The following is a 10,181-nucleotide window of genomic DNA, read 5'->3' as shown; positions in this document are numbered from 1 at the left end:
GGGGGGGAGGGGGAAATACATGCTAATCAAACTGCTTTATCAAAATATATTTATATCAACAAACATCCATCGTTTTATAAAGCATGAAACCTTAGGATAATGTAGCTAGACATACTATACCTAGTTGTAAGCTATGATATTATGCCTAAGAGGTATGATGTTTGATAGTCTAGGAAGAGATATTTCCTAGGTGTTATAATGATTGATTTCCTAGGATAACATAGTACCTAGAAGTAATGTTGGTCAAATTTAGGGATATGCATTGTACCTAATCGTTTCTCTGTCCAAATATCGTGTTTTCATATAACCATATATATATATATATATATATATATATATATATATATATATATATATATATATATATATATAAAGCTAGGTTCAAATGTGGATCACTAACTATTGTGTGGCCGTAAGGACCAATGAGATTTAAGAAATATTAATTTCTTTAACAAAATTATATAAGGGTAATTTCGTAACTTTATATATAATTCTTTTTATATACCAAAATAAATTAAGATAAATATGGAAAATCTCTTAAATAAAGGATCAGTTACACCTTAAATCCCAACAACATCTCAAAAACCCTACGTCTCCGAATCTCTCTAGTGTCGATTCTCCCTTCCCCCCATTTTTCCGATGTCGGTCCCCTTCTCTGGCGATCGTCGCACCCTAATAGGGAAATAGCAGCTGTTAAAGTCCATACTCAGAAGAAGTTATAGGTCAGTGGTGAGGAATTTTTTAAGGTATGTAATTTCTTTCCTAATTAAATACTAGTTATGTTTTTCAATCGATTACTAGAAATTGGCAGCCAAGAATTCGACTTTGTGCACTTCGGTCAATCTTTTTCTCCCTTTGATGATTTGATACCAATTTAATGTGCTCTTGATACCAATCGATTCCTTTCCCGTTTTTCGTGTTACTGGTCCAATTTTTTTTTTTTTTTTTGAACTCAATTGATGCTTTTTGGACATTGAATTCTTACTGGTTATATATTTTCTAGATCCTAATGGTATGCTCTCCACCTCTCTTATTTCTTAGTAGTTCTTTAACTGTTCTTTTTGAGATTCTTGTTATGGATTTCTTAATTACCTTGAATGAATCAAATGTTAGAAACCAAAAGCCAAGAATGAATTATCACATGTGGTTCTGATGGTTTTAGTATAAATCATTATTCATATTTGTTGAAATTTAGCATTTCATCAATAAGCTTTATGCGGAAGTGTCAAAATTCATCCAAATAAAACTTTAATTTAGGTCTTAATGTCCTACTTAATTTACACACATATTCTTTACGACCTAATAGAATCTAGCATATCTCGACTTCTGATTTTTCTTAGGTTTAACAAAATTTTGATTAATAATGACCTGTTGAATCTATAACTAATAGAAAATATAAGACATCTTTTTACGTTTCATCGTGGTTATTTCTATCCTTGTTAATATGTATAATCATATCAATGAAAAGTAATTAAATAGTAATCATTTCAGAATAGCATGTTTTTAATGTCTTCTTCCATCCATTTGGTGGCATGATAAATGCACATATATGTTTGGATGTTATTATAACTTGTCAAATTTGCTATAGAAGTAAGGAAACATTATAACGGTTTAAGAGATATGGGGTACTTATTTTCCACATATTTACATTGTTCTTAATTCTTATGGAATCCACATATGGAAAAGGAATCACCAACATCTTCAGAACCATCTTACCATGTTGTTGAAAGTTTAATTGCTTTGTAATTTTTTTTCTTATTTTTATTTGTATTAGTGGATAAAATCGGGCGATATAGAAATTGGGTTTTATTTAATGTATTAACTTTGGGATATTCCTACAATAGAAATGGTATTTGTGCTTTGTGATTTAAGGATGGTCTTTATATTTTAATAAACCTTAAAATGATCATTTGTTTATTCTGAGTGCGGATTGCAATTTTGGAATCAGGTGTATGGGAATGATTTCACCACTGGAATGCAATTGCAAGTTTGGAATCAAGGGTGCCATTCCATGTGGTACTTGTTTTTGGTTTCCATGTTATAATGAAAGAAGGTAAGGTGGTGATCTATTAAGACGGAGACGGTGATGAAGACTAGGATTACATCATCAACATATTCGTTCATAATGCATCAACATATTCTTTTAGAATGCATCATCAACATATTCTTTTAGAATAGACCAAATTGTAATACCTTTTACATTATGGGGCAAGAATGTTGTTATTTGCATCAGAATGTATCTTTTTTTTATGTAAATTACATCAAAAACGTTTTTTTTTTTTGGTATCTCATTCTTCAAAAATGCAAATGTTGTTATTTAAATCTGAATGTCTAAGAACATAAAAAAAATGTTGTTATTCTTTAATTGATGGTTTAAGAATGTTTATATTATTCAAGATGTTAATTCTGTCAAAATATATATTCTGTCAGAATATTCTGTCATGATATGTTATTCTTTAAGATAATCTTGTTATTTTTTCAAAATGTACATTTTTTAAAAATTAAAAGAATTAGTAACCTCCTAAAATCCAAGATTTTCTTTTTTTAAATATAGCTTAATTGACTAAACTACCCTTACAAGTATATATGTTTAATTATATTATACATGTCTTCCTATTGTAATAACATAAACCCTAAATCACATTCTTTCATTTGTTCTCATCCATTGGTCCAGAATCGTCCCTACATCCACACAATATTTGTTGTCCACATTATAACCTAGCCCTATATATATATATATATATATATATATATATATATATATATATATATATATATATATATATATATATATATATATATATATACATGTATGTATGTACGTATGTATCGCAAAATAAAATATATACATATATATATAAAAAATAATTATGATATCTAAAAGATATAATTATCAAATATAAAATTAAAGGGGTTTATATTGTGATAGTTATAGGAAATCACTCAATAAAAAGGATAAAAGATAAAATACCTAAGGTTAATGCGTTAGTGAGCTATTAATATTCATCCAATAGTCTTGATTAAACTCGGCTACCCCGAACATGTAATCGTTAATCTTGCGAGAGCTAGAAAGATATGTATAGATCTATGCAGGAATTGACACCCCCACCTGCGATTGCTAGCTACAATCCCGGTAGGATAATTGTCTTATTAATCATTATTCGACATCCTATGTAGCGTCGTGGCAGGGAAATCACTAGTCAAGCAGCGTCGATTATGGAGGCTCATGATAATACATTACAACCACCTTAGAGATCCAAATACCAACAGAGATTTCTTAGTGTGGTATATAAAACACGTTAGGATTAGTTAAATATCCTACAAAGATATAAAATTAGGATTAATAAAATATCCTAAAAGATAATAAGATAGGGTCGTTAGCTATCTTCAATAGATAGTAAGCTAGGGTTCATAAAATATTTTAAGAAAGGTTTTTCTAAAATAAAAAGGATTCTTAATTTAAGACAACCAAATAAACTATAAAAATTTATGTACTCACCAACATTATGTTGACGTTTTCAAAAATATATGTATTCTCAGGGAGATAAGTGTGGAGGATAGTTGTGCCTAGGAAAAGGTTTTCAAGGAAGCTTGCTGGAGTTTAGTTCTGTCTATTTGTCATTTTTAGTTATGTTTACGATGTGTGTTTGACCCTTTTAAACAATGTAATCCCAAATAAATTATAATAAATAAAAGTATAGTTTGTGATATACTTTTGTGTTATGTTCTATATATATATATATATATATATATATATATATATATATATATATATATATATATATATATATATATATATATATATATATATATATTGTTAAGTGCATTTTATGCACTATTGAAGCATGTTTAATTCATTCTTTTGCATTTCAATTTAGTAATAATCCATGCAATTTACTTGTTTTTGGGAAAAAAAACTTCGCACACTTTATTTCCACAATTTTTATGCCATTTCAAGTGGTTCTAGAGGTTGGAGATGAATCGGGATGGTGAAAAAGGACCGGGAGCAAAGATGCGGATTTTTTGGAGAAGAATTGAAGAAAACAAGAATTTGTCACAGAAGAGTTGACACGGTTCGTGTCTATCTTTGACACGGGTCGTGTCAATCGGTTAGTCAACGTTTAGTGGCTGCGAATGAGGAAAAACCCTAAGTTTTTGGATGACACGGGGCCGTGTTATTCCTTCACAATTTGACACGGGGTCGTGTCTGTCGTATAACTTCCAGGACAGTTTTCTTTTATGAACGAATTTCGGGATTTTAAACAACAAAAACAGACTCATATTTATTCCAGGACATCAGGGTCAATTCTTAGAGGAAGATTTTAGTTGGTAGCTTGAAGAGATCATTTGGAAACACTTTAATTTGCATTTTGTAAGTCAATTTGAAGATCAAACTTGTTGAATTTGTAGTTTAACTTATATATGTGTGGCTGATTTCTTAATCATATCTAATTCTGGATTCTTAAGTGTTTGTTGTTAGGTTGTAATTTGAACTTGACTTTATGTTATCATCTAGTAATCTTTGATTTGATCTTAATTATATGTTTGATTGGTTCTCTCTTTCAATTGATCAATGAATTATGGTTCTTATCATTTTTGTTAATCAAATTGTAAAATTCGCATATGTTTTATGATTTGATGTTAGTAACATGCACTTGATTGGTTGTAATTAGATAAAAATAAGTGTAATCAAAGATTAAATGTTCATAATCCCAAGCTTACGAGGAATGTTGAACATTGTTGGTAATTGTTGCAAGAACTTAATGTCATTTAAAGATTTGATGCAAGAGCTTATTTGAATTGAATCAATTAAATGAAGTTTTATTTGAAGAACATGTTTTGAATAAAACACATTTGTCAACTTGGATATTAGAGTTTATTAATATCTAAATTACCAACCTAGATTGAACATGAGTCATAATCATACTACATCTATCAACATAATACATGTATAGGAATCAGAATCCGAAATGTATTTCTTTTACTGAATTTTGTTATCAAACTTGTTTATTTATGAAGTTCAATTCGAGTTTAAACATAATCCCCCATTTTAATATTGTTTGTATGATGCGTGAGAATATGGCTAAATAAGAAGTCTCGTATTCCTGTGGACCGACCCTGCTTACTCTATATTATCTTTAGTGTAAGTAGTAGCAGTGATTTGCATTGATTATTATTATTTTATCCCATTATTTGTTGGTTTGACAACCAAACATATATATATATATATATATATATATATATATATATATATATGCCTCAATCCAATTTCCCCCACGTCACACCTCCTGGCGTTTTCGTCGTCGGCCGGGGGTGTAACAAAAGAAAGAACGCTAAAATCGAAATTAAATGACTTGGAGAAAAAAGAGTTGATTGATCTCTCTCAAAAAGCAAAAATTAAATGGTCTATATAAGAAGATGAAATAGTAAATATTTTCATGGGATTATTAAAAAAAAAAAAAAAAAGACTTATGGCTATAAGGGGTGTAAAAGACGAAGGAGAGTGGGTTATTAATCGTATGAAAGTTAAAAACATTTTTTACGCATTTATGTGAAAAAATCAAACAAGCTCCATTTATTGAGATTGAAAGGAGGATTCCATAGTTTTCATCCCTTACAAAAATGGAATCTACCGGTATTGAGAGTATGATTACGTTGGAAGAGATCAAACTCGCTGTTTGCTCTTGTGGTAATGAAAAAGCACCTGGTCCGGATGGGTTCTCTTTTTCGTTCATAAAAAGTATTGGGATCTGTTAAAGAATGATATTTTCGCCTTTGTAGGTGAATTTTTTTTACATTCTAAAATTCTTTCGGGGTGTAACTCTTCTTTTATTACGTTGATTCAAAAAATTGATAATCTGGTGGGTGTTAATGATTTCCGTCCTATCAGTCTTAATTGAAATCCAATATAAGATCATCTCAAAAATTCTAGCGCTGCGATTGGCTAATGTTGTTGATAGTATTGTCGGTCATGAGCAATCAACTTTTGTGAAAAATCGTCAGATTTTGGATGTGCCTCTTATGGTGAACGAAAATGTCGAATGGTATAAGAGAAAAAGAAAGAAAATGATGTTATTGAAGATTGATTTTTAAAAATCTTATGATACGGTTAATTGGTCCTTTCTTGATCACATAATGCAGTTTATGAATTTTGGTTCTAAGTGGAGATCTTGGATCCGAGCTTGTTTGATGACAGCGAGATCTTCGGTTCTTCTTAATGGTAGCCCTACGGAGGAATTCCAATTATTTAGGGGTTTGAGACAAGGTGAACCCTTATCACCGTTCTTGTTTATTCTTGCCATGGAGGACCTTCACGTCGCTATTGAAGATGCTAAAACAAATCATCTTTTTAAAGGAGTTCATGTTGGAAATGGACATATGATAATTTCACATCTTTTTTATGCAGATGATTTGATCATTCGTGGTGATTGGATTCGGTCGAATATTACTAACATAGTTCGATTTCTTCATTGTTTTTTTCTGGTTTCAGGTTAAAGATTAATTTGCATAAGTCTAATCTTCATGGGTTTTGCACTTTGTTTGAGGAAGTCGAAGATTTTTTTTTTGTTGTAGGGTGTCGTCCAGATAAATTTCATTTCATTTATTTAGGACTCCTTGTGGGCCAAAATATGTATAGGGTGGTGACTTGGAAGGTGGTTATAGATAGATTTCATAAAAGGTTATCAAATTGGAAAGCTGTTGTTCTATCTATTGGTGGAAGATTGATGTTGATAAAGTTCGTATTGGGATTGTTAGGTATATATTTCTTGTCTTTGTTCCTTATGTCAGTTGTTGTTGCTAAGAAGTTGGAATCTCTACGTGCAAATTTTTTTGGGGAGGAGCAGATAAAAACCGCAAAATTGTGTGGGTTCAATGGGAGATGGTTATTGCAAGTAAAAAAGAACGGTGGTCTTGATATTGGAAGTTTGGTGGCATTTAATTTTGCGCTTCTTTAGAAATGGTGTTGGAGATCTTTACATAATAGTAATTTGCTTTAGGTTAAAGTTGTCAAGAAGTTATATGGTGAGAATGGTGGTCTTGATCGAGTTGGTTACTTGGGGGCGGCACCTTGGGCTCGTATTCTAGCATCCTATTCTAAACTTCGTTCTCATGGTGTGGATTTAGAATCTGTGATGTATAAGAAAGTTGGGAATGGTGCTTTGACTAAATTTTGGAAAGATATATGGCAGGGTGAGATAATGGCTAGTAGATTTTCAAGGTTGATTGAGTTAGATCTTAATAAAGATTGTTATATTGTTTATAGAAGATGTAATGATGACTGGAATTGGGATTGACATTATGAAATTGAAAGAGGTGTTGAGTTTTAATAGGTTCCAGATTTGATGGAATGTCTTCATGGAGTTGTTTTGATTGATAAACCTGATTTTTGGTGGTGGGATATTGGGAAAGAAGGGATTTTTACGGTTGGAGATACTAGAAGATGGAGGATGTCAGGGGAATGTACCGGTGAAATAAGCTTCATTTGTTTAAGAAAACTTGAATAAAAGAAGCTTGCATATTAAATATTCCATCATTATTCTATCTCTTTATGATGTAGGTTGGATATCATGTTGTTAAAATTGGGATGGTCGTTATTTGTTTTGTTGGAACTTCAGGACCCGATGATGATACAGTGTATGATACTGCCATCTAGCAAATTATGGTTGGAGGTGCCACCATGGATCACCATCAGATGAGATCCAAACTTCTTGATGGAGAATGACAAAGTTCATTATTAGCTATAAAATATAGGTTTCAATTTAATAAATGGAATTATACTTTCAATTGTTAATCTTGCATTTAGTATATTTCTTTTTAAAATAGTAGACTTAAATGAAAATTGTAAGTACAGCGGTATAATGGAAAGAAATGAACATAAGATGTTATAATAAACAAAAAAAAGTGAAAGTATGTTTCTATTGCGGTTTCAGCTTGCAAACCGTACTATGTTTTTATCTGTAAGCTTCACCATTATCCTATCTCATCTTTTTAGGTGACATGATTTGGTGTCGGCAAATCACATAGAATGGCAACATACTTTAGTGTGTCTATCAATTCAAACAATGTATTTTAGTTTTACACAAAAACAATGTTGGTGATTTTATATCATCAATATTATTTAAGTGTAATAGGATTAAATTTGTTGACCAAAAGTGATCTTGTTGAATATTGAACAAGTTAGGATGGTGTAGGAGTGCACACTTGTTCAAGTTTTTCAAGATTCAAAGTACATTTTTATTTAGGGGCGAAGCCCCTAAACGAACGGGGGTCCGCGGGCAGCGCCCCTGGGATCGGGGTCCGCGGGCAGCGCCCCTAGGAGCGGGCCCAGGGGCGGCAGCCCCCGACCGAGTCCAAGGGGCAGAGCCCCTGGCTGGGATCGAGCTGCCAGGTCAGCGCGAAAATTTTTTATTTGGACTATGTTCCTATATTAAAAAATGCATCAAGTCGTTTAAATTTTTTTTTATTTGGACTATGTCTCTTATTAAAAAAAATATTTTAGAAAGTTGACCATTTTTTCCCTGAGATCCATTTAATGACAGGTTTGGTAGTTTTTTATGACAGTTTGTAACTGTCTAGTGACAGTTTTCAGACAGGAATCATATAGCCGTTTTTGGTCATTTTTCTGATACATCTTGAAGAACATTTTCATACACATTCTCTGATTTCGTATCTCTGAATTTCATCCAATTGAGTGTTCGATCTGTACCATCGAAATACTTCAATTTAATAGTGAATCACGACTTTCAGAGAATCCAAGCAATTTGTTCATCCCCTATTTCTAACAAACAACATCTTCCATACCCCATGGGGAAAAACTTTCTAGTTTATTGGTTAAATATCTATAAACAAAAACAAGTAATAAACTAAATGTATATTGATAACTTCATTATTTCACAAGCATAATGGTTGCAATAGAAATTGTCCAATGTAACTTTTTTTTTCTTTTTTTTTCTTTTTTTTAATAACAGTTGAGCAGAGTTTTATTAGCAAACTATAGAAAACAAGGCTAAACAAAGAGCTCAATTTGTAGATGCTATCCCTAAAATATAACCTAATAAAAAAGGTCAAATTTATAGGTGAAGTAAATAGTTGAAAATTTAATAAAATTAAATGTCCAGTGCTGACTTTTATGTTGTAATTATTGGAGTTAAAGAAACTTAAGACTAACGATATCGAACAATAATTTCTGCCGCAAATACAGTTATATCTTATTTAATTCCAAAATAAATGCTTGTTCTATCTTATTTTTTTATTTTATTTTTTCAAAACGACGGATATATTATAAAAGCAAAAACTAACGAGTCGCTAGAAGAGTTACGAATTACATGAAAAAAAAAACAAAACAAACTCAATCAAACCAATTTAAGGAACTAAACTTCGCCCTATGTTTAGTTAAACGAAGAAAGTTGAATATCATCTGTCGTTTTCAAATGATTGGATCTCGTCTTGTTAAAGACAAAAACGTTTCTAGCCTTCCAGATTCCCCACAAAAGCCGCTCATAAACATTTACTTCTCTTCTTGTCTAACACCAAAAAAACCATATAAGACAAGAGACTTGAACCGTTTTCAGAGAGCCGAAAACACATCGGTCCATTCTCAAAGCCAACACCAAATCTCTCCTTAGCATAAAACAGTTAAAAAATAAATTTTCTATCTTTTCATCAGTTTAAACTTAAATATCAAACTTGGTTTTAGAAAGATTATCCTTGTTGTTTGCCATATAATAATTTTGATTTTGATTTTTATATATTTGTAAGCTTCTACCTTATTTTTCATAAAATTTTCTTTTTAAAAATGTGCGTGAAATACATTTATTAGAAATCTACCATATAAACGATCTAGTTATAAAAAACACCAATTATCAACAACTCAACATTTTCTATAAAGACGGTTTCTTATTTATGAGAACTCCGACTTTCGTTTAGATTATTTTAGATAACAATCAACCGATTTTCATTTCGATTTTTATGTAGCACGCTGTTGTACTGTGTCGCATCGAAACTTCGAAAATCATAACTTCTTCATGCGAATTTAGATTTAGACATTTTTTATATACACGCTTTCGTAATTACGATTACTATCACTTTCGTTAATAATACATTGGCTAAAAAACAATGTCTCAATTACTATGAATCGTGTAATTACTCGTGTATACTATAAAGTGAAAACAATGTCTTAC

General features: G+C 31.1%; 1 protein-coding gene and 1 long non-coding RNA gene across 2 annotated transcripts; both read left to right on the top strand.

The window, feature by feature from the left end:
* The first annotated feature begins 552 nt into the window (after positions 1-552).
* Positions 553-2,286, top strand: LOC145162817 (uncharacterized). The gene is made up of 2 exons (XR_013739353.1): positions 553-746; positions 1,949-2,286. It is a non-coding gene; the product is annotated as an uncharacterized LOC145162817 (long non-coding RNA).
* A 3,336-nt stretch (positions 2,287-5,622) lies between these two features.
* Positions 5,623-7,654, top strand: LOC145164373 (uncharacterized). Its single transcript, XM_079083095.1, has 6 exons — positions 5,623-5,740; positions 5,891-6,044; positions 6,491-6,893; positions 6,999-7,256; positions 7,332-7,424; positions 7,559-7,654. The coding sequence occupies exons 1-6, from the start codon at positions 5,623-5,625 to the stop codon at positions 7,652-7,654; spliced, it is 1,122 nt and encodes a 373-aa protein (XP_078939221.1).
* Positions 7,655-10,181: the final 2,527 nt, after the last annotated feature.

This window comes from Lactuca virosa, chromosome 3, assembly GCF_052849685.1.
Source record: "Lactuca virosa cultivar CGN04683 chromosome 3, Lactuca_virosa_CGN04683_v6, whole genome shotgun sequence".
Taxonomy (NCBI): domain Eukaryota; kingdom Viridiplantae; phylum Streptophyta; class Magnoliopsida; order Asterales; family Asteraceae; genus Lactuca; species Lactuca virosa.
The sequence above is the reverse complement of the archived record's forward strand: the minus strand, read 5'-3'. Positions and strand labels throughout refer to the sequence as shown.

Coding starts and splice junctions, on each gene's coding strand:
- LOC145164373 (XM_079083095.1), top strand. CDS start 5,623: ATGGAATCTACCGGTATTGAGAGTATGATTACGTTGGAAGAGATCAAA. Junction 6,045..6,490: donor GTGAACGAAAATGTCGAATG/GTATAAGAGAAA, acceptor TTCTGGTTTCAG/GTTAAAGATTAATTTGCATA. Junction 7,425..7,558: donor GGAAAGAAGGGATTTTTACG/GTTGGAGATACT, acceptor TTTATGATGTAG/GTTGGATATCATGTTGTTAA.